The 23,963-nt window shown below is 40.7% G+C and overlaps 1 protein-coding gene across 13 annotated transcripts in view; it reads right to left on the bottom strand.

Moving 5' to 3' along the window:
- NEO1 (neogenin 1) overlaps positions 1-23,963 on the bottom strand; it is a 2,116,015-nt gene that overhangs the window by 499,172 nt on the left and 1,592,880 nt on the right. For all 13 annotated transcript variants that reach the window (XM_044077666.1, XM_044077665.1, XM_044077664.1 and 10 more), the window contains exon 13: positions 19,215-19,359. In XM_044077666.1, the coding sequence (XP_043933601.1) occupies positions 19,215-19,359 (145 nt within the window). The remainder of the gene's footprint in view (positions 1-19,214; positions 19,360-23,963) is intronic.

The following is a 23,963-nucleotide window of genomic DNA, read 5'->3' as shown; positions in this document are numbered from 1 at the left end:
GACATCTTGCCAAAGGAACCGATAAAATGGCTGAGGCCATTAATCCTAGCATCAAAAGTATTACTCTGTTTGGGGGAGAATGAGGACTCATGAGAGTTAAAGCTGTTCGATGGAAAGCACCCTGCAAGGAGAAAGGCTGATTTTTTGAGAAAGTGTATTTAAGTGACATCCAATAAATTCCATAGAGTGAGATGACTTTTTTCCATGTTGATCGTAATGCCCAAATCCTGAAAGCAACCAGAGCAAGAGGTCTCTGTTGATGCATTAGATTTGAGGTAGCTGTTAGAAGTCAATCATCCAAACATGGGAATTCCTGGATCCCTAGCAGACGAAGCAATGCTGCTACTGCTGCCATCATCTTGGTGAACACCCTGGGGGCTTTGAGGAGACCAAAGGGCAGCACCTTGAACTGAAAATGACTGGCTCCCAGTCTGAAACAGAGAAATCTCCTCAAATGCTTCTCCATCTTTATGTGATAGCAGGCATTCTTGAGATCTATCGAGCATATCCAGACATCCTTCCTCTGAAGAGGCAAAATTCACTGAATTGTGACCATTCAGAATTTTGTCAGTTTCACAAATTGATTTAAATGACTCCGGTCCAAAATGGGTCTGAGGTGCCCCATTTTCTTTGGAACTAAAAAGAACCTTGAATAGACCCTGGATCCTTGCAGGTCTTTGGGGACTGGTTGGATGACTCTTTCTAGTAGATTTGAAATTTCTGCTATTGCTAGTTCCTGATGATTGGGTGGGACATTGGGAACTAATCACTTCTGTTTTGAAGGATGAGAAAATGGAATTATATAGCCTCTAGAAATAATGTCTAGATTAGATGATACAGAGGCAATCACCCCCTGACCTCATCCAGACTGCAGCAGTCGGGCAACTTCTCAGAGGCGACAGAAGGGTTTCTCAGAAAAGGGCCCACTGAAAAATGATTTTGTGGTCTGTTTCTACTCATGGGATGACGTCCGTTCTGATGTCCTCCTCCTTCTCCTCTGCCACATGGAGGCCTGTCACTCAAAGTCTCTTGACAAGATACGTGTGTCCTTCCAAACCACATCTTCTTACCAGACCTCTGACCCTTAGAAAAGGATCTCAGAGGAGTGTAGAAGTAGATTCCAACAGCAGAGAGGGTCTTACCATCTTGCTAGCTTCTAGTAAGTGTTTCCTTGACCTTAGGATCAAACAAAATTATAACGGGCATTAATAAAGAACATCTTGAAACTTTCTGTGAAGTCACAAAAACTCATTCAAGCATGCCAGCACACTGTAATGCTGCTGTCCTGGCTGTGCCACTGGCTGCATTAGAAATCACCTGCATTGCCATGGTAGATTAGGATTAAAGGGTTGATAGCAGACATTCCATTGCTTTCTGGATATCTGTTGGCAGGACCCCTGAAAAAGATTTGGTAATTTCTTTGGTCAAATCTCTCTCAAATCGAGTGACGTGCTAAATAGTTCAGCACTTATAATGCAAAATATGCCAAAGCATGCAGTGGTTTTTCTGAAGCAATGCAACACCTCTGACTCCTCCTTAGGAGGATGAACCAAACTGCTCTCTTCCAAAAGCTCTTTCCTGGTTGCTGCACTACTGTGTCCACTGGTGGCCACTTGCTCCAATGCTTTTTGCCCGAAGGTGCTGACAAGATTTTACTAGGCTTCTTGGGGATGGCTTCCAACACATCAGTATCCTTTCATGCCTGTTGTGTCATGAGGTCGACTAAGGAGTCAATGCAAGGTACCCCTCAGGATGTAGATGGGCCAGAACCAAAGGCCTCAAGGAACTCAGAATCTTCTGGAGAAGGATGTACGGTGGACCATCCCCCCTTCTGTTTCATCAATTTCAATATTTCTCTAAAGGTGATGTCATCAGGTGGGGATCCATCTCCTTCAGCAAAGTCTGTCTCATCAGTGACAGATTCTGGAGAGGTGTCAATGTGCTTCCACTTGCACATCTGCTTCTTGTGAACTTGCTCTGTGTGTGAATGCCAGAGTGTTCAGGGTCAGACTAGGAGCATATCAGACAAGCCTCCCGAGGTCTTGGTTTTGACTGTCCCTGTATAACAGGATGATGATGAATAGAGACAGGTTCAGTGTGGAGTTTGGGTGGCAGAGGTCTTGACGTTATCCAATCCATTGGAGTTGATAGGATTCTCTGAAAAGTCTTGAAAGCTGATGACGCTATTTGCTCTGAGGGAATCCTCTCCAGTGGTGTCGATGAAGACCCTCCAGAACTGATAAGCCTCCACTCTGAGGTGGATTTCAGAGCTGAGCTATCAAAATCTAAGACACCAAGAGGTAGGCACAGCTCAGAGCATCTTGGTGTCTATCCTTCCTCCCACTCCCCAGCACCAAAGACAAGGTTCTGATAGTTTCCTGGCTCCAAACGCATGAGAACCAAAACAGGAAGGGATCCACTCAGAGTTGAAAAGGAGAAAACCAATGGCTCTGACATGGATACCTTAGGGCAGATTGGCATCAAGCTAACTGGAAGCAATAGCCAGACCAGTGTGGGAAAGGGTAAAGCAGGGGTTGTCAGTACAGTACTCAGTATGCTCAAGGGTGAGGGTACAAAGAGAACTCAGAGCTGAATCTCAGCTCTAAGGAACCTTCTCATCACTTTGTGAATTGTCCTGCTCTGAACGACTCATTGAGAATCGGGCAAAAGAAACTAAAGGAGGTCTGGAAGGTCTCCTGTCCTGTAAAACGGGTGTTTCAAGCCTGGGACTTTCCAATTCTGGTGAGAATCAGAGCCGATCAATGGGCGAACGGATCCAAGTAGCTGACAGATCCAATTGTCACGCAATCTTAGGAATGAGTCCTGGAGTAGGAGCTGGATCAGGTGCCCTTTTCCTCTTCCACTTCTTCAGGCTGGTCTATTTCTCCTTCTTTCTCTTTAGTGTTTTCTTTAGACTTAAACTTCTCCCTCTCTTTAGTTTTGTTCTCCTTGCTAGCTGATGAAGTCGAAGGAGAGGGAGCCTGCTCAGCAGGAATAATCTTGCCTTTCAGAATTTCATTCCTTTGCTGTAGTGCTCTAGCACTAAAGGAAGCGCAAGCTCGACATAGGGTTTCCAAATGCTCTTCTCTCAGGCAATAAACACACTTTGAATGAGGAGCCTGTGGGGACAATCTGTGCCCACACTTGACACTTCTTTTAAAACCTCGTCTAACACATTGCACCTTTAATAGTAATAATACTGAACTATCAGTCTAATAAACAGCACTGCTTCCACAAAAACACTACAACTACAACTCTATACTACCAAACACTGGTAACACACACTAATTTAACTACTAAATCTGCTAACTATCCTATGGGTATAGAGAAATAGCACTGTATACCACTAAAACAATAGAACTACAACACTATACTATTGAAACTGACAATACACACTAACTTAAGAACTGAATCTGTTAACTGTCCTAAGGAAACAATAACCAAAAACAACCAAACAAAACAAGCAAACAGAATGTATTAACTGCAAAGCCATAAAACAACTGATAACCATTCAGTAAGTGATTTGTCTAAAGATGTCTTCAGACTGAATGCATCATAACCTCTCACAGCATTTTACATATTTACTAATCAAACATTCACACATCAATCAGATAATTAACAACTTAAACAACTTAAGCATGCATTAATGCTTAAGCTTCTTCCTTTTCAAAAAAATCTTAAAATTTTCTTTATCATTGAGCCCAGGAGGACTACTGGCATCTAATCTCAATTGCCAACACTGCCTCCAGTCTAACTCATCTTCAGCATCTAGTCTTTTAACAAAATCAAGTACATGATCTAATGTTGAAAACTTAGACAAACTATTGTATCCAGCATTAAAATATCAAGATCCACAAGTTGACATTATCATGAATTATTTTAAACTTATGGAAGAAACTACGGCAAATAACTTTGATACAAAATTTTGTCTAATTCAGGACAAGTTGATTAAGGAGAATGAGATCGTGAGAAAGAGAAAAAAATCAAAGAAGTTTGACAGAGATTGTGCAGAACATGAAATGGGTGCGGCTTACCCAGGAAATGAACTGAAAGTAGTAGAAAAGGGGACTCTGGACCAGAGAGAAGAGAATCAGATGGGTTATGTACCTTCAGTGGCAGTTGTGGAAGTTACAGGATCTGAGAGATTGGCCCACAAGAAATTTAGTAATATGAGCCGTGAGAGAGTCAATTTTAACAATAATAATTCTGGGAAAAGAAACGGGAATGTTGCAGTACTTTGGGTTTTCAGCCCATAAATATTTATCAGGATACAGGTACAGGCGAACAGAACTGGTGCAAGTAGCAGCACATCCGGCTGTAGAGAAGCAATTTGCAGGCAAGCAATTGAACAATTGGAAATGGAAAGGGCGGACAAGGAGTGCAAGGAACTAAGAGGTAGGGCTTCAGACTGTTACTTCAAAATAACAAACTTGTCACATAAGCTGCTAAATGACATTGATGTACAAGTTTTGAAAAAGGGGTGGTCATTTGTACCTGCAGCTAGAGCAGACATATGTGATGTTTTAAATGGTTTAAGAGATTGTTAGATAATTAAATTTATATCTAAAGAAGAGGGTAGAGATATTTATGTTCTCTTAAAACCTAGTTGTTACAATCCACCATTAAGTTCGGAACTGGAGGCAGTTCTGACTGCTAGTGAGACAGATAAGAGATTTGTTGAGACAGAAGCCTAAACAAATTTTTTTAACTTTACTCGAGAAGAGAATGAAGTGCTAAAAAAATCTTAAAGATTCTGATATTTTAATTACTAAAGCTGATAAAGGTAACACCATTATTATGAACAGAGAATTTTATGATGATAAAAAATGATGCTGCAGGATGGCAAATTTTACAAAAAAGTTAGTTTTTTTAGATATCAAAAAAGCATATGGATTTATTGACTCTCGTATAAAAGAATGGCTATGTGATAGGAGAATTAACAGTAGTGATGCCAATTTTTTGACAAATAAAAGCCTCAAAATAAGTCACATTTTCGGCTTGCCTAAAATCCATAAAGATTTGGATGACCCTCCCTTTAGGCCTATAGTGGCAAGTGAAGGGAGCAAAACTGAAGGCATGGTCATTTATACCGATATGCAACTGCAAAAAGTAGTAGAGCAGTTTGTCTTGTATTAAGGACACATTTGATTTTATGTGACCCTTGAAGGAATTAGATTTTAGACTAGGATTTCCTAGTTTCCATGGGCATTCAGTCACTGTACACAGTGATGCCCAATGAATTAGGGACAGACTATGTAAGAATGGAATTGTTAAACTCCAAACCTTTTTGAATAATATGGTTAGTTTTATTATGGGAATGCCTGATGTGATTTTGGCTTATAATTTGTTTGAATTTAACTGTTCTTTCTTCCAACAGGTGAATGGTGCAGCCATGGGAAATGTTTTTATGATTGCTTGGGAGAAGTAATATATTATCAAAAGTGAATTTTACAGTTATATTGTTTATTATGTGCATTTTATTGATGATGTATTTATTATTTGAAGGAGTGATTCAGATAGTTTAATATTTATCCTGTTTGATTCACGGCTGGAGTGCCTTCTGTGTGGAGTCTGCATGTTCTCCCCATGGTCGAGTGGCCTTCGAAAGACATGCGTGAGTGGGCATGCTTTCGCTGAAGGTTAGGCGTCGGGCTGACAACTCGGCACCATAAAAATCGACTGCCAATCATTAGCGGACTGGAGTTCCGCTGTGGCGACCCCTAATCAGGAAAAGCCGAAAAGACAAACATTATTTATTCAGTATATTAACTCTGCCTGCAGTTATTTAAGGTTTACTTCCTGTTATTATCTTAAAAGTATTTAGTTTTTAGACGCAGAGATTTTTAAAGTTAATAAGTTGAGAACTAAAATATATAAGAAAGAAGTGCAAAATAATACTTAATTAGATCATGGCGGTATGCATGTAAACATGAAAAGTAATGGTATTAAAGGGCAGTTAATGACAGTGAGCAAATTAACTGAAAATGGTTTGTTTTTAAAGGAGGGGACAGCTTTATGTTTGAAGTTTCTAGCTAGAGGCTAACCAAAAAGATGGTACAGCAAAGGTTTGAAGAAATTAGAAGGTAGAGAAATGATGACGTGTATTGTAAGAGTAGATAAAGGTAATTTGGACAATTATAGGATGGGAATGTTAGTGCAATATTCGTTGGATGGGAAGCAAATTTAGAATATTGCGAAAGAAAATTGAAAGATCCTAAGTAGCTTTCAGGACAATAAGAAAATACTGGGAGACTCGCCCAACTTTTGTGAACTAGAGAGGGAAGAATTTAAAAAACATTTTTCAAAACTAACAAGTTACAAAAATATTAAAAAAGGGTAAAAAAAAGGAATGTATAAATAATTGTAAATATTGTCACTATAAAAAGTGGATATAGAGGATATTAATGAAAAGAAAATACTTGTTCAAGGGTATTATTCATGCACATCCAAGTTTGTTTATCTGCTCAGCCTGCCCAGACTATCATGTGGGCAGAACTACTAGAGAGTTAAATTGCAGGACATATGAGAATGTAGATGTCATTGAGAAGACAGATTCTAATGATGCATGGGGTAAACATTATTTTAATGCAGGATGCAAAAATTTGCCTAAATTTTAAGTGTTAGCTCATGTATTTCACTTTGTTAAGAGAGTAGATGCTGAAGATGAGTTAGACTGGAGGGAGTATTGTTGGCAATTGAGATTAGACGCCAGCAGCCCTCCAGGGCTAATTGATAAAGTAAATTGTTACAATTTACTTTATCAAAGAAAGAAGCATAAGCATTAATGCAGGTTTGAGTTGTTTAATTGGTTTATCTAACTGATGTGTGACTGTCTGATTAGTAAATATATAAAATGCTGTGAGAGGGTGTGATAATTCACTCTGAAGAAATCTTATTCCGACAAAAGAGCTTACTGAATGGTTATCAATTGTTTAATGGTTTTACAGTTAATAAATTATTTTGTTTGGTCATTTCTGGTTATTAGTTCGTTTGTTTTATAACCTTCATAGTTCTGTTTTGTTTTTGGAATCCTTAGGAAACACACTATTGTACAGTGGAGGAGAGAAAAAAAAGGATATAAAGTCTTTTAAATTAATACAAAGTTCTAGGAGCCCATTAAGATGCAACCAAAATCTTCGACTGCAAATGAAATCTGAAGTGATTAGCTGCAGGACAGGGAGATACGAGTAGGGGAGAAGCCAGAGCCCAGAAGCAAGATCTTCCTAGTTGGTGCTGAGGTTGGATCCCATAGGATCCAGCAACCCATTAAATCAGATGAAAATCAACAACACTATAGTACTAAGGAGCTATTGGCATGTAGTTATATTGCAACTAAAACTGCTATAATGGAGCTTAAGAAAATTCTGGGAGAAAATCAGTTTTCAGCAGGAAATCTTACTTATAAATGTGGACTTGCAGCAGGAAAGATGTACCTGGGGGGCCCAGAAGGGAAAATACAACAAACGAGGGTACATTTTCAAAGAAATGTATGAAAATATGTGTCATGAAAGATATGAATTCAGTAGGAGGAGTTTGAAGTGAATTTTCATATTCCCCAATATACAAAAACTGGGCTAGGCTACACAGATCTTGCATTTCACAGGAACATGTGAATTTAACTGAAAGTTTTGATATGCATCCAATAACTATATCAGATGACGCGCCAATAACTAAAATAAAATACGCAGGTGATGAAATAAAAATGAGACACTGGTGATTTCCCACCTATCTGTTGAAAACAGGAATTAAAGGAATTATTTGGGTGTTATTAGAGAAGACAAATTTCTTCTGAAAATATAGCTAGGGAGTGGGATAAAATTAAACTGGAGTTGAAAAATAGGGTAGAAATAAAGGAAAGATATGGTTAAGAAGCAACAATAATTATTTAGAGTGACTTACAAATGTTAAAGTACTGCAGAATAGGGGGAATCTGCCAGAACAAGGACAGAGGCAATTGCAGAACGCTAGAAAGAAAATAAAGGATTACCTCAATAATATGCATGAGTTTAGAAAGACTGCTGAAGCAATTGTTTTTTGATATTGCCCAGAGCAAAAAAACATTTAGCGCAATGACTTGGGCAACAGAAAGTAGAAAGGATCGTCACCAAGCTTAGGGAGCCTATAACAAGGAAAATAAGAGATCCTGTTCAGGTACTAGAAATATTTTGGAAATTTTATAAAAGTCTGTATAAAGTAGAGAACTATGGAGATCAAGAAAATGTACAAATGGAAACATTTATGGAAGAATTAAACATGCCAAGGTTAGAGATAGATAATGCTCAATTACAAATAGTTAGGATAGGAGATGAGGAGATCAAAATGGTGTATAACCAAATCGGCAGGAAAGTCCCCAGGAATAGTTGGTATTCCTGTCCACGTTTGGAAGCTGGGAGGGAAACATGATCAAGATCTGGAACGTTTTAACAGTATTTTAAGAGGAGGACAAGCGCCAACAACCTGGAAGAAAGCGCTGGTGGCTGTAATACCTAAAGAGGGTAAAGAAGGGTAAAGACCCAGCAGATCCAGCTTCCCATTTTAATCCTAAATCATGACTATGAAGTGCTTATGTCTAAAATGGCTAAAAGAATGGCAAAAGTGATGCCAAAATTGATAGACATGGATCAATATGGTTTTGTGGAGGGGAAGCAAACATTTGACAACATTAACAAAACACTGATGATCCAGAGGGAAGCTGAATGTAAGAAAATACCACTGTTGTTGTTAGGGCTTGATGCAGACAAAGCATTTGACAAAGTAAGCTGGGACTTCATGAGCAGGATAATGGACGCATCTGCATTCTCTGATAAAATTATAAGGCTGATTAGGACGATATACGAGGGACTGGAGGCAAAAATTAAAATGGGTGGGTTCCTCTCTGATAATTTCTGTTTGATTAGAGGACATTTCAATTTTGTGGAACATTTTGAGACAGTTTCAAACCTTTTCAGGATACAAAACATGAATTGGTATAGCCACATCCACATCCATTTTTATGGGTCATATAAAATGGGTACTTAGGTATATGGATTAAAAAGGATTCTGTTGTGCCAGCTAAGGAACAGACTAAACAAAAGATAATACCAAAACTGAGAAACTGGAAGCTCTGTTACATGGATATGGATAGCAAGATACAATCAGTTCCATTTTTTTAGTCTCTTTAGTTTTATACTCAGGTCAGGCATACTTTATCAACCAGAGGAGAAGTTGTGGATAGCAATTAATAGATGGAAGGCTTTATTTGGGAGTTGAAGATGGCAAGAGTCAAGTAGGATAAGCTGATTATTCCAACTGAACAAGGCAGTTTGGGATTACCCAATTTGAAGGGGTATTTCAGAGCTACACAGTATACTTGGCATAAGCACAAACAGATAATGTAAACTGGAAAGGGATGATAATGAAACAGGAGGGAAGCTCAAGAAACAAGGACAGACTTGGATTTTGGATGCAGATCCTTAAGGAGAATTAAAAACAACTATGCAGAATACTATATTCAAAACTAGCAGAATGTATGCCAAACAAGGGACTAGAGAAAGGAGATTCTGCCCATAGGGATGACGGCAATTAGGGATACAGACAACAGGCAAGAGGGGGCTGTAATGTATTGCAGAAAAATAGTAAAAGAACCAAAGTATTTGGAGCAAATAATTAACAGGGAAAGGTAATAGAATGTGGAGAGGCCAATAATTTATTTGTACTGCAGGACAGAGATTGCCTTCACTATCAGGGATTGATATCAGAGTATAGGCAAAGAGAAAGAAATTGGGGGGGGGGTCCTAAACAAAAGACCAGCACTGGTAGAGTTTTTAGTAGAATCTAGAACAGAAGCTGCTGTTGAAAAAGGAATAATTACTAAAGCATACAAAACATTGCATGATAACTATAACAATAAATCAGAGGAGGTTAGAACGGATTGGGAAGAGAGACTGGATAATCAATTCACAAAGAAACAATGGGGGGGATGTATGCTTGTCTCCTAAATATGCAACAAAGTCTAGAAGACTTAGGATCGTTGCTTGAAGTGTTTACATAGGCATTTTTATAACCAAAGTAGACTCCAAAGAATTTTTCCTCATGTAGACAGCAAATGTTGGAGGTGTGATGGGGAAGAAAGAAGTAATTGGGAACATATTTTCTGGGAGTGTAATGAGTTAGCAGACTTTGAAGATTACCAGCAGACTGCTCTGTCAGAGATACTGAGTGAGCAAATTGCTGTAACCAATGATTTTTTTTGAGCTATGATACAAAATCCGAATTGCCTAGACACAGTAAGCCCTTGGCTGAGTCTAATTATGTGGCTGCGAAAAAAGCAATTACTAGAAAATGGAAATCAAAGACTAAACCAATTTAACTAGTAGTAGTGAATATAGTAACAGAGATAATACAACTGGAATTGGGACCTTTAGAAAAGGGCAGGAGAAAATTACATAGGAAAAAATGGAAAATGTGGGAACAATACATGGAAATGAGGTTTAAAAGAAGGCAGGATATGAATGAGCTATATAACGTCTGAATGACGATAACTAGACACATTAAAAGAGATATAAAGAAAGTATGTTCTTACCATAACATTCCATCTGTTTTGTCAATCTTTACTCATTCTTGATTAATTGGACTTGGCTCCGATCCTCAGAACTGGCTCAGCCATTATACAGCTCACACCAGCCAAAAAACTCTCAAGCTAAGACTCTACCCACAATGCCCTCTCTCCATTACCTCAGATTGTGTTTGCAGCCAAAGTATCATGTAATAATAGGTATACAAGGTAGAAGCCATGTCTAAGGTGAGACCTAAAAGGTTCCCAGAACAAGTGTTCAATCTTCCAGGAAATCTGTAGGAGGGGGAAAGAGGGTGGGATGTCAAGAATGAATGAAGATTGACAACACAGATGGAAACATAAGGTAAGAACACAACTTCTTTATCTGATGATGTCAATCTTCATTCATTCCTGATGAATGGGACAGAGTCTCCAGCTACTTTAGATCTTGGGTGGCCTTATGAAAGTATATTCCTGAGAACCATAGAGCCAAAGGATGCTCTTCCCCAGGAGACCATATTAAATTTTTAACGAGTGATAAACGTATGTGGAGTAGTCCATGATGCAGCTGCACATATCTTATCCATGGATGCCCTAGAGTGGAAAACAGCTGAAGTGGTTATAGACCTGGTGGAACATGCTTTAACCGGCGCAGGTAACTTGTGGTTGTTATGACTGTAAATGAAGGTAACAATTTCTGAGCCATTTTGATAAGACAGGTTTCCCTAGAGCTAAACCTGTAAAGGAAACAAATAACTGGTCCGATTTCTAGAGTCTTTGGTCCTGTCGAGTTTGAAAAGTAATTCTCCATGAACAGAATTACTGTGGTGGTGGTGCTGCGGTAGCATTGTCGCCTCATATCAAGACGTTGTCCCGTTCGATTCTCAGCTAGAGCGTCTTCTGTGTGGAGGCATACGTGAATGGGGCGTGCCTTCGTTGAAGGTTGTGCATCAGGGCTGGTAACCCGGTACGTAAAAATCCACTACCAATCATTAGCGGACCGGAGTTCCGCTGTGGCGACCCCTAACCGGGAAAAGCCGAAAGACACAAATTGGAGAAATTGGGAAAGAAAATGGGCAAATCAATTGTCTGATTAATATTAGATTCTGAGACTACCTTAAGAAGAAACAGAGTTGCTTCTTCACAAAACCCTAGCTTCATGAAAAATCAAGTAAGGGTGTTTCACACACAATGCTTGAATTTCAGAAACTCTCCTGGCAGAAGTCATGGCCACAAGAATGAGAGTTTTCCATGACAGAAATTTGAAATGGCAAGTTGCTGCTGGCTCAAATGGTGGGAGCACCAGAGATTTTAAAACCAGAGTCAAATCCCATGGAGCTACAGGACCCTAGAATGGGGGCTTTAAACGCAATGCACATTTATGGAAAACGTCGCATAAATGGTGGGAAATTAGAGAATATTCTTTGTAGCCATTGTGGAAATTAGAAATGGCTGCTAACTAAACTTTAATTGTGGAAGCAGAAGCTACTTGATCAAAGAGGAAACTTCCAAAACGTTGCCAACAGGAGCCAAAAATCTGTCTAAATTGGTTAACCTTTACATGTTTGAAAGTCAAATGGTCGTACATGCACATCTGCGAACCAGATATGCAAATTCCTTAACGCCGAATTCCTGAAATGTCGTAAAATAATCAAATTTTGACATTTCCAAATGCACCACTACTGAAACAAGTGCTACCATTGGTCAAAAAGGGGACAACATTTTGTAATTCAGCTCTTCGGTTTTTGCGATTCTGGAATTTCGCGGTTTACAAATGCTGGTAGCGGGTTCGAAGATTTCACAACAGAACATGTAAAGGTAAACAGTCTAAATTATTTGTACAGGCCCAGATTGAAAATCTCTTCCATTTGCTAAGGTAAAGTTTCCTGGTGGAGGGTTTGTGAGAAGCCAAAGAATTTTTTTGTACTGAGGAAAATATACTACTCTGCCTGGCAACTAATGGAATTGGAGAAACCAAGCTGTCAGCTTGAGACTGTGAAAAGTGGGATGCATCAATCCCTGCAGGTGAGACAGTAGTTCTGGAACTGGGTCCAAAATCCATGGACAGTGAATCAGGTGAGGCCAAAGAGAGGGGAACCAGACTTGTCTGAGCCAAAAGGGTGCAATGAGGATCATTTTGCTTCTCAGCCTTTCAGCTTTCTTCAAGTACAGGGGAATGAGGGGAAGGCATAAAGCAGTCCAGAGGGCCAATCGAGGAGGAGAGGGTCTCTCGGGGATTCCCCTGAGGTCGAATTAGGGCAAAATAGCTGCTGCATTGTTGTTCATTGTGGAGGCAAATAGGTCGTAGTAAGGCTGGCCCCATTGATGAAAGATTTCCATTGCCACTTTGGGATTGAGAGACCACTTGTGAGGCAAGAGAATGCATCTGCACATTTTGTCCACTATCATGTTGGAGCTCCCCAGGATATGTGCTGCAACTACAAAGTGGGTAGAGGATATCTCCCATTGCCATTCTCTGAGAGCTTCCCGACAAAGGGGTAAGATCTGGTTCCACCCTGTTTGTTGATGTTCCAATCCACTGACATGTCGTCTGAGTGAATCACAACTGTACCTGGAGGGAGAGCAGATTGAAAGGTCTGCAATGCTAATGTCGTAAAATAATCAAATTTTGACATTTCCAAATGCACCACTACTGAAACAAGCGCTACCATGGGTCAAAAAGGGGGCAACATTTTGTAATTCAGCTCTTCGGTTTTTGCGATTCTGGAATTTCGCGGTTTACAAATGCTGGTAGCGGGTTTGAAGATTTCACCACAGAACATGTAAAGGTAAACAGTCTAAATTATGAGTACAGGCCCAGATTGAAAATCTCTTCCATTTGCTAAGGTAAAGTTTCCTGGTGGAGGGTTTGTGAGAAGCCAAAGAATTTTTTTGTACTGAGGAAGATATACTACTCTGCCTGGCAACTAATGGAATTGGAGAAACCAAGCTGTCAGCTTGAGACTGTGAAAAGTGGGATGCATCAATCCCTGCAGGTGAGACAGTAGTTCTGGAACTGGGTCCAAAATCCATGGACAGTGAATCAGGTGAGGCCAAAGAGAGGGGAACCAGACTTGTCTGAGCCAAAAGGGTGCAATGAGGATCATTTTGCTTCTCAACCTTTGGGCTTTCTTCAAGTACAGGGGAATGAGGGGAAGGCATAAAGCAGTCCAGAGGGCCAATCGAGGAGGAGAGGGTCTCTCGGGGATTCCCCTGAGGTCGAATTAGGGCAAAATAGCTGCTGCATTGTTGTTCATTGTGGAGGCAAATAGGTCGTAGTAAGGCTGGCCCCATTGATGAAAGATTTCCATTGCCACTTTGGGATTGAGAGACCACTTGTGAGGCAAGAGAATGCACCTGCACATTTTGTCCACTATCATGTTGGAGCTCCCCAGGATATGTGTTGCAACTACAAAGTGGGTAGAGGAGATCTCCCATTGCCATTCTCTGAGAGCTTCCCGACACAGGGGTAAAATCTGGTTCCACCCTGTTTGTTGATGTTCCAATCCACTGACATGTCGTCTGAGTGAATCACAACTAGACCTGGAGGGAGAGCAGATTGAAAGGTCTGCAATGCTAGGAGCACTGCCCTCAATTCCAGGACACTGATTTGCAAATTGGCCTCTTGCGGAGACCAAGTGCCTTGGACTGTTCTTTCCAGATAATGCTTCCCCCACCCAATCTGGGAGGCATCCATGATCACTATGGTCTTGGGCTGACAGGGAGTGAAGGGGCAGCCTATAAAGGTTTTCCTCTGACTTCAACAACCAGGATAGATCCTTCTTGCAAAGACTTATTAGAATGGGATAAAACATGGGATGTGTTAGTATGGACCACTGTACAGCTAAGAGCCACTGAAGTAGCACCATGTGAAATCTTGCCAAAGGTACTAAGGATATGGTTGCTGTCACACGGCCTAAAGCTTGGAGGACAAGAAGAATGGGAACCTTGTCTTTGGATAGGATGAATTGTACTTGTGACCTTATTTTTTGCAGTCTATGAAGATGGAGACAACCTACATAAGATATTGTATTGAGACGAGCTCCTATAAACTCTAGGTCTTGTGCTGGTGTCAGATGGGATTTTTCTTTGTTGACCGTTGTGCCCAAAGAGTTGAAAATATGCAGGATAAAATGTATGGCATGAAGCAGTAGACACCTGGAGGGGGCGGTGAGGAGCCAGTCACCTAAGTAAGGAAACACTCAATCTTTGTAGTCTCAGGTGAGCTGTGACTGCTGCCATGCATTTGGTGAATACCCTAGGGGCTGTGGTGAGAACAAAGGGCAAGGAACTGGAAATGACTGGCTCCTAGCCGAAAGCGGGGAAACCTTCTTGAGCGTTTGCCCACATTTATGTGGTAATACACATCTTGAAGATCTATAGAGCACAGCCGATCCTTTTCCTCTAGGAAGGGAAGTATAGACTGTGCCATGACCATCCGGAAATTTGTTCAGAAGGTTGGCATCCAATATTGGTCTCCTTTCCCCTGTCTTTTTTGGCACTAAAAAAAACCTTGAGTAAAATCCGGATCCTAGCTGGTCTGGCAGGACTTCTTTGATTACTTTTTTTTTCTAGTAGCTTTGAAATCTCCAAGGCTGCTTCATCCCTCTGATATGGTGGAACATCAGGGAGTCTTCTTTGTGATCTTGAGAAAAGAATAAAGGGGATATGATAACCTCTGGCAATGATTCTCTGCACCCAAGTATCGGAAGTTAAAGTCACCAGGCTGTCTAGGGCAGAGGAAGTCTTCCCCTGACTGCTTCCAAAGGTAAGCAATTGGGTCTCCCTTCAGAAGTGCTGGTAGGGTTGTCCAGAGAAGGAGTCTCTGCAGCCCTGATTTTGTGGGCCACCTCTGCCACAGGGTGGGCATCTTCCATTAAATCCCCCCCACCTCGGCAGCAGCTACCACCAGTGTCCTGAAAAGGCCCTTGGGGCGACTTGAACCACATCTTTCCACCCCTCTGATTCCTGGAATAGGATCTCTGAGGAGTAGAAAATTGAATATCCACAGCAGAAAGAGTCCTTCCGTCTTTCTCGCACCTGGCTAGTGTTGTTGACTTTGTGGCCAAACAAGGAAGATCCGTCAAAGGGAGCACTGACGAGGAAGACTTGAAAGGCTCCGTGAACTCACACAAATGCATCCAGGCATGATGCCTTATAGCAACACCTGAACCCGCTGCTTTGGTTGTCCCTTTGGCTGCGTGAGCGGTGAGCCTCATGGATGAGTTCGATATAGACTCCAGGGTGGCCAGCTGAGAGGCAACCTTATCTTGCACCTCATCAGATACAGCCAAAGCAAAGGTATCCAATTACTAGACTCCAGAGGGATCTGATCAAGGAGTTGTATGTGCCATGAAATTCAAGGACCTCAGGGTGAACTTCGATGAAGCATAGATCTGCTTTCCAAATCTGTCCATCGTCCTAAACTATCAGTTAGGTGGATGGACAGTGGGACTCTCATTGGCAAGTTCCTTCTTGTTGGCCACTGCTACCACCATGGCTTATACTGCTAAACCCTTTGCTCAATACTGGATTTTCAGGTGCTAATAATATCTTATCTGGTCTCTGGGGAACCAGCTCTATCGAATCAGGGGCCTTCCACGCCTGAGTGATTAATTTAATGAGGTCGTCAGCAGCCAGGGTCACCCAGGAAATATATGGGAAAGTATAGAAGGCTTGCAAGTACACGGACTCCTCAGAGGATGGGACTTTGGGTTTCCAATCACCTCTCTGGTTTTAGGATCTCCAGGATGTCTCCAAAGGAGACATTTTCAGAGGGTGATTGGGGGGGGGGGATAGCTCCCTCTCATCGAAGTCCATGTCTTCTGTGACTGATTCTTCCGGGGAATCTAAGTGCTTCCTCTTGCATGTCTTCTTTTGGGGTGGTTACTCAGTGGGAATCTCTGACAAAGTCTCAGAAGAGGGGTCTTGTACATAGGTAACTTGCATCTTTGGTGGTCGCTACCCTGACGTGAGAGATGGCAGTAGCTCTGGACCAGAAGGTACAGACATATCACATTCCAATACAGGAGGGGCCAGCTGGCAGCCCGCAGAAGTTAACACTATCTCCATGACTTGGAAGACAGGTCACCCCCCCAAACAGGGATGGTAGCCTGGAACAGAGAAAGACTACCTTGGAACTGACGTCAAACCCTGCTCTGAAAGACCACCAACCAAACCAGGAGCTGGGGAAGAGCACGCAACTGTCAGGGCTCTGAGAGCCAAGGATGACTCAGAGAAAAAAGCAGGAACCAATCCACAACCCTCAGAACTGAAAGCAGAGCTATGGCCTCAAGAAATCTACTGGTTCCAAAGGAACCAAAAATATCAGAGCACTGTCTGGAGCCAAAGAGGGAGTACCTGTTGGCACCAGGACAGCTGAATCCGGAGGAAGTGAAGGGCTCTAAGCCTCCTGAGGAGGTCAGAACAGGAAAATCCAAAGGAGTCCTGGGAGACAAAACCCCAACTCCAGAGGGGAGAGAGGTCTGAGAAGGGGCAGGAAGACCCCTGGCCACCGAAAGCTGATACACCAATCTCACAACATCTACCTCAGAAAGACTCCTGGAAGATCGGACAGACATAACTGAAGGGGATTCTGGACTTTCCAAAAATGGACTGGGAAGTTGATCCACAAAGGGGTCTAATAAGAAGGTGAATACCTTATCCTGGGGACTAAAAACAGCTCTGATTTTGGCACCAAATGAGTGGGTAGAGTCTGCTGTGGTGCTGATGGTGAAGCTGCTACCGATTGGGAAATTAAGGTTGCCAGTGCCAATATCAGCGCTGAAGCTCTCTGTGCCAAAACTGCCACGGTTGATGGTGCCAAAGATTCTCATTCTGTCAATTTTGGAACCTTACTCCTCGGTTCTGAGAAGGCTGTTGGAAACGAAGATTTGTCTCTCAGTCTCCAGTGCAATAGGAGAGCTCGTCACCGAATGACTTCTTTTTTTAGCTTGGACTGATTTAGATGAAGTAGGATGTAGCTTAGACAGGGCTTCTTCAATAGAAGACTTTAACAGTCCTTTTTATATCATCTTGTTTCGTCTTTCTACCAAGGCTCTGGAACTGAAGGCCTTGCAGACAGAACAGTCAATGTCTAAATGGGGTGCACCCAAACAGTACACACATGAAAGATGTCCACCTGAATTAGGCATATTTCGACCACAGTCTTGGCACTGTTTGAAGTCTGAAGTTCCCTTTTGTTTTTCCGACATTTTGTGAGAAACAAAGTCGTCAATGAAAAGGTGAGACAGACAGACAGACACACACACACAGGATAAATGGAAATTCTACCAACGATGGTAGAGAGTAACAGCAAGAATGGTAGAGAAAGGGAGGAATACCAACAATGGTAACATAAAAAGAGGATTTCCATAAAAGGCAGAGGGAGAGGAAAAGGTTACCAACAATATAATGAGAATACCATGAAGGTATGTAGGGTAGAGAAGCAGAATCACTCAGGAAAGGTAAACGAGAAGGAAATTAAACTAATTACTTAACGTTAACAGGAATTTGTTAAAGAAGAATAAAATATTTTTAAACTTAGCTGGAGAGTATCGGCTGAAGCGTCTTGTTATCAGAGTGACAAACAAGATCTGAGGTAATGGAGGGGGTGTTGTGGGTAGTGTCTTAGCTCGAAAGCTTTTTGGCTGGTGCGAGCTGTACAACGGCTGAGCTAGTTCCGAGGATCGGAACAGAGTCCCATTCATCAATAATGAATCAAGATTGACAACATCAGATATAATGTTTGTAACTACAATTATCAATATGGTTGATGTATAATGTTTGCAATTAAAATTAGGTCAATATGGTTTGTTTTCACTTATATAAATGTATGACTGCCTATATAATATGTGATTAAGATGTTTCTGGTTTAAAAAAAACACTGGATCCTCTGTTAACAAATGTTACATTAAAAAGCCACAATCTTTAGAGATGACTCCATGATACACAATAATAAAGGTGTGGCTGACAGCTAAAAGACCTGGGTTCCAGCAGCAGGCCTGGTCACTGGAAAAGCCAGCTGGGAAACAGCATAACTGCCAAACTGCCCACTGGAGTAGGGGTGGTAGGCTGGTGACTCTACCACTTGTGGTTTAGGTGTCACCTGGCATCTGTAGACCTATAGGTGGCAACCATGGACTTCAAGGCAGAAAAGAGGGGCTAGGCTGCTCAGAGTGTATGCAGTTATATGAGAACACAAAGGTATGGAAGTACATTCATGTGAAACCTGACATTAGCATTTAAGGTCCTCTATAGGTCACAAACAGAAAATGGGGATGAGGTAGGCACATACAAAGAAATGCTTTTCTGTCCTTCTTTACAATTAGTAAAGCTGTGTTATATGTTCCCTGAAGTTCAAATACACCCCCCACCACGTTTAAGTGCATTAGAATATATGGGACACATCCAGGGTACTAGTAAAAATAAAATGAGGGGATTCAAGAAAGGTTTTTCAAAAGGCCGCAATATTTAACTACCAAAAGTTTAAAAGTACAGTACTTTTAAAACGATAGCCACTGTTAAAATTATGAAGGAATTTCTAAAAACACTTTTTAAAGGTCATAGCAAAATGGTTGCTTGCATTACCAAGGAACTACCACATAAAATTAAAATTTATTCAGTACCTTTTTGTGCCACTCAGTCAGAGAACTTAAAATTCCCTGTAACAGTAACTCACCATCAATGAGCAGGAAAAGCTGCGGCCCTCCAAATTTTTCCACCACGTCAGTCTTGCGAGATACCTTCCTATAGCGAACTTTGTAACCAGTGATATCCCCATTCTGGGTCCCTGGAGGAGGAGGCTGCCACTGAACCAAAATACTCTGTTGGTGGAGGATAAGAACACACATAGCACATTATCACAAGATTTATACAGCTGGTACAATATAATTACTAAAAAATCCGAACGCAGTCTGAACATGCGATGCAGAGTAAAGTTTTCCCCTATTCTACAGAAAGTTCAGTGAAACACTGCATGCCATATTAAGACAGTTCCTGTTAAAAAAAAAAAGTTCTGCAAAACAAGCATCAAATAATTTTCTTGGAAAAAAATTGGTAAAATATATTCAGTTTCATTTCTCTTCCTTCCTAAGCAGAATTCCTCCCGTGATTAACCATGGAGAACTCAAAGCTCCTGATAAAAATTACCTTGAGGCCGTAGTCTTCAGTTCCAATAAAATATCCATACAAAGAGCACCTGCATAACCCAAACTGGAGGGAATAATTTTAATGAAGTAGTGTTTTTTTTACAGTCAAAAGGGACTAAATTTTATTACAGATACTAGCACATTACCTCCATGCAGGTATTTGACAAAGAAAAATGCCATGCTCTACTAATTAACAAATCACCCTTAAACCAAAGTAGAATTTCTTGAAAAGGAAAAGATGTGCATAAATTTTTTGAAAAGGAAATTATGTTTATCTTTTTAACATATTCTGCCTTGGGCTCTCAACAACTGCACTAATCAATTAAAAACTAAAGATGAAATTCTTTATATTAGTTTATTAATATTACATGAATGAAAATGGTTGGAGAAACTTCAGGGGAATAAAAATAGAAATGATTTAGTAAATTGTACAACCTGTTTCTGTTGTACAGAGTCACAACAAAACATTAAACATTCACAAGACAGAAACAAAGCTATTTTTTAAAGAAGCTATATTCATAACCAAACTAAAGCTCTACAACTGACAGTCAAATTGTTGCAACTAAATAATGCAGTATTCCACCTTAACAATAACTCCCTTGACATATTAGACTCCAAAGCAGCATGGATACTATTTAAAAAAAAAGGTAGTACACTTAGCTCTGGTGCTTAAGATAAGAAGGCTGTGGGTTCTATTCCCAGTCTTAATTTACAACTTTCTGACTTAAAGGATAGCTGTATTCCTCAATGTGATATCCCTTGGATGTCACATTACACCAAGGTCATATCTGCTTGTGTTGGTGTTAGCTCAGGCATAAAACATCTCAGAGCACTTACTGAGAACAGCAGCTGAGGTTCCCCGATGCCCTGGCCAAACTTCCCCTTAAAGTATAAATACCACCTTGGGCATCCACTGAAGACAGACCACTAGCCTAGTGGGACTGACCCAGTCAACAAAAGAATAAAAAAATCAACAATGTCGGATAGACTTTTTGCCCCACTAATCAATCTTCTTGGTTATCAATATAACAGTATTAAACACAAACTGGCTGGTGTCTTAGGGTGATATGTTCGGATGCATGTTTGGCTCAAAAAGATGAAGGACATTACTACATTATAAGACTTACTATAAGTGTGTGTTTACGTGCTCCCCTTGGATGGGGCAGGCTAGAGGTTCAAACAGAGTTACTCTGCAGAAGTTATGAAAGTGTTACTTTGCTGCTGTTATTGTAACTGAGAAAATGATTTTTGTTGTATTATCACACTGGGAATTATAGCAGTTGGTTGATTTTGTTTAAGAGAGGTCTGGGGTTTCACTGTTGCAATTGTAATTTAGTAAAGACATTAAAAAAAGAGAGGAATGGGGTTACCTTTGAACTAGAGTAGTGGTTGTTTTGTTTGGAAGTAATACTGCCCTTTCTCTAAACAATACACGGAATGATCTGATTCTTTTGTTGGACTTGTACCATTAGTATGAAAAAAACATTTCTAGATGGGGGAACGAGGTAGGCTGAGTTTTCTCTGCATTCTGATATCAGATGAAAGAAAAAACAAGTGCACTGCATGTTAGTTGGGTTAAACCCATTTAAAAGTAAAGTGAATAAGTGGTGCTATATACTGGTTATACAGTAAATTACTTTGCTAAGTGACTGTGGAGCAAGACTGCTAATACAGACTATGAGCTGTGTCCTAGCAAATTGTTTTGCATTTTTATACAATGAAACAGAGAGATCTAACTATAAGAATGGCGACATACAGCCAAATTCCTTTGTCAGACAGGGATAAAGTCCTGACTAAATCCAGATGACCATGTTTGATTACAGCCTCAGATGCTCGTTGGAGCTAACATAGGGAAGCTTATACACTCACTTCTCTTTGGGTGAAGTGTGGGGTGGGGGGAAGAGTAAGTCACGGAGTACTGACTCTGTAAATGAAGCCCGGTGAAGACCACAAATTACATGGAGTGCTGTCTGCAAGGGGGGGCAAAGCCACTGATTACATCATATGGAGATGTGACTGTATACAACACAAAGGCTCTTTGCTCACCTAACCCACTGAATTACAGAGTTTAATGCATAAACTCAAATTTCCCCCAAACAACATACAACATTGTTCACCTGACCTCTCCAGTGAATGAATGAGCCCATTGGGCTTTTACCCAAGGGAATGAATAAGTTCACTGGGCAACTAGGAGGGACAAGCTTGATGGTCAGTGAGTAAAGTGAGTCACAAATTATGGTGTAAAAAAATACACAAAAAGAGGATGAGACTCTGGGGTATAAGTGCCCCCTGAACCAGCAGACGTAGGCATTACTAAGTAGATGCAGCTCAAAGCTTAACATTTTAGGAACCTCCACAAGGGTTAAGATAGGATCCGTACTTTCGCAGTAAACAAAAATGGTGAACTCCTGTCATCCAGGGTAGGCAAAGGTAACCATGTGGAAGAAAAGAAAATTCAAAGCTAGGTTTGGCCTATAACTCAGTGCATTAACGGAGCAGTTCTGCTCACCAGAAATGTATTTTACTACACCAAACAATGATGCACAAGTACACATTTTGAATATCTGTAGAGGCAGTACTCAGTGAGCACACTATAAACAGACCATCAGTCTAATCACGTGCTGGCTGAATATACATTTCTAAATCCTGAAAAAGACACAGAACATTCCTACTACTCAAACAGATGGTGTTTACATCTATGTATGCAAGTACATATAAAATCCTATAACAAAATGTTTGCATTTATGTGCATAACCGAGAGATGCACACATTTATCTCTCTACTATCGGACTACCATCCTCCACTCCCTTGTTGGTTGATCTGCATACACTGGTGAAGCAGGGCCATGCAGTGCTAGACCACTGACATGAGCTCCCAGTTATGCACCACTTCCATTTAAAAAGCTTGCCCATTGTCTACCAGAGCCACATAGTCAGGCTATGCTCCCAGTGTTTGTACTCTGATGTCCACCACACAAAGCACCATTCCAGTGTCATACAAGGCTCCACACACCATGCTCCCACTTGCTTGGTCAAACAGGCATTGGTGACTTCAATCCCATTCAGAAACCAGGTACTAATGCCCCAGGCACTACTGGAATATGAATGATCAGTGTCTTAATCAGGGCTTTATCCCTCCACTGCCACAGAGCTAGGTAGGATTGTTTGCCAGCTTTTCACATGACACTGACAATGGGCATAACTATTACACTTCCACTGTTGTTGGAAATGAACCAGCAAATAAGGTTTTTCATATTAGTTTAGCATAGTATGAAAGGACTGTTAAATGCACATTACAATAAAATGACAGCCCTTTTCGATAACTTGGATAGTATCAATGTCATATTCAGTGGCGTTGGATGCCTGACAGTTATAAAATACAGCATTATTAGAGTTCTCTATGAAGATGGCTGTATTCAGTCAGATCTGAAACAAATAACCTTGATGGCAAAAATTCAGAAGGGCTACAGGAGGTTTAAAGTCATGTTTGTATTAAAAACACTTTTTCTTAAAATGGTTCTTCAATGTTTTTGCGTTTAAAACCTCCTGTAGAATTCCAGTGTGGGTTTTCTTCAGGGGCTCGATTTATCTTTGCATGCTGGAAGGCAGGAACTACATGTTTACCAGCATACAGCAAAGAGGTTGCACGTTATTTTACTCACTTTCTTTTGATGCACCGCATTGGTGAAACAGACATTTCAATCTGTGTAACAATTAGGTCACCGAGTGACATCTCCAGGCGTTTCTGCCGTTACCTCCTACTGCTCCTCTAGGTGAAATATTGCTTGTTCATATTTGCATTAATAATTCCAAAACCATTCAACATACAAGGTATCAGAATATTTTATCTGGAAGTCTACGTGATGGCAAACATAACTATATTCATTTTTGATCTTTTTCAATGAATATTTTTGTTAGAACTGTAAGACGACAACTTCATTTTTAAAGGCTCAAGCCACACCTACTGGGAGTTAAATGTACAGACTCAAAAGAGCTGTACTGGAGGGAATGAGTTAATACTTTAATAACAAAAACAAATGTGAAGTCGTGCAATAATGTCTGATGCAGGTTGAAAGTGTCATTTCTGCCTATGGAGAACATGTGCACCAATCTTCTGTTCTTGAGTATTTTCCTCTATGTGGTAGTCAGGTACAGATCATCAGTAGGTCACTTGCAAGGGGAAACTCAAAGAAGCTGCAGCAGGGAAGAGCATCAGTGGCTGCATGTTAGCAAGGAAGGACTTGTTAGCAAGGAAAACAGCTAAACAGTTACACAGCTAAA

This window comes from Protopterus annectens, chromosome 7.part0, assembly GCF_019279795.1.
Source record: "Protopterus annectens isolate FY-2018-M chromosome 7.part0, PAN1.0, whole genome shotgun sequence".
Lineage (NCBI taxonomy): Eukaryota > Metazoa > Chordata > Ceratodontiformes > Protopteridae > Protopterus > Protopterus annectens.
The sequence above is the reverse complement of the archived record's forward strand: the minus strand, read 5'-3'. Positions and strand labels throughout refer to the sequence as shown.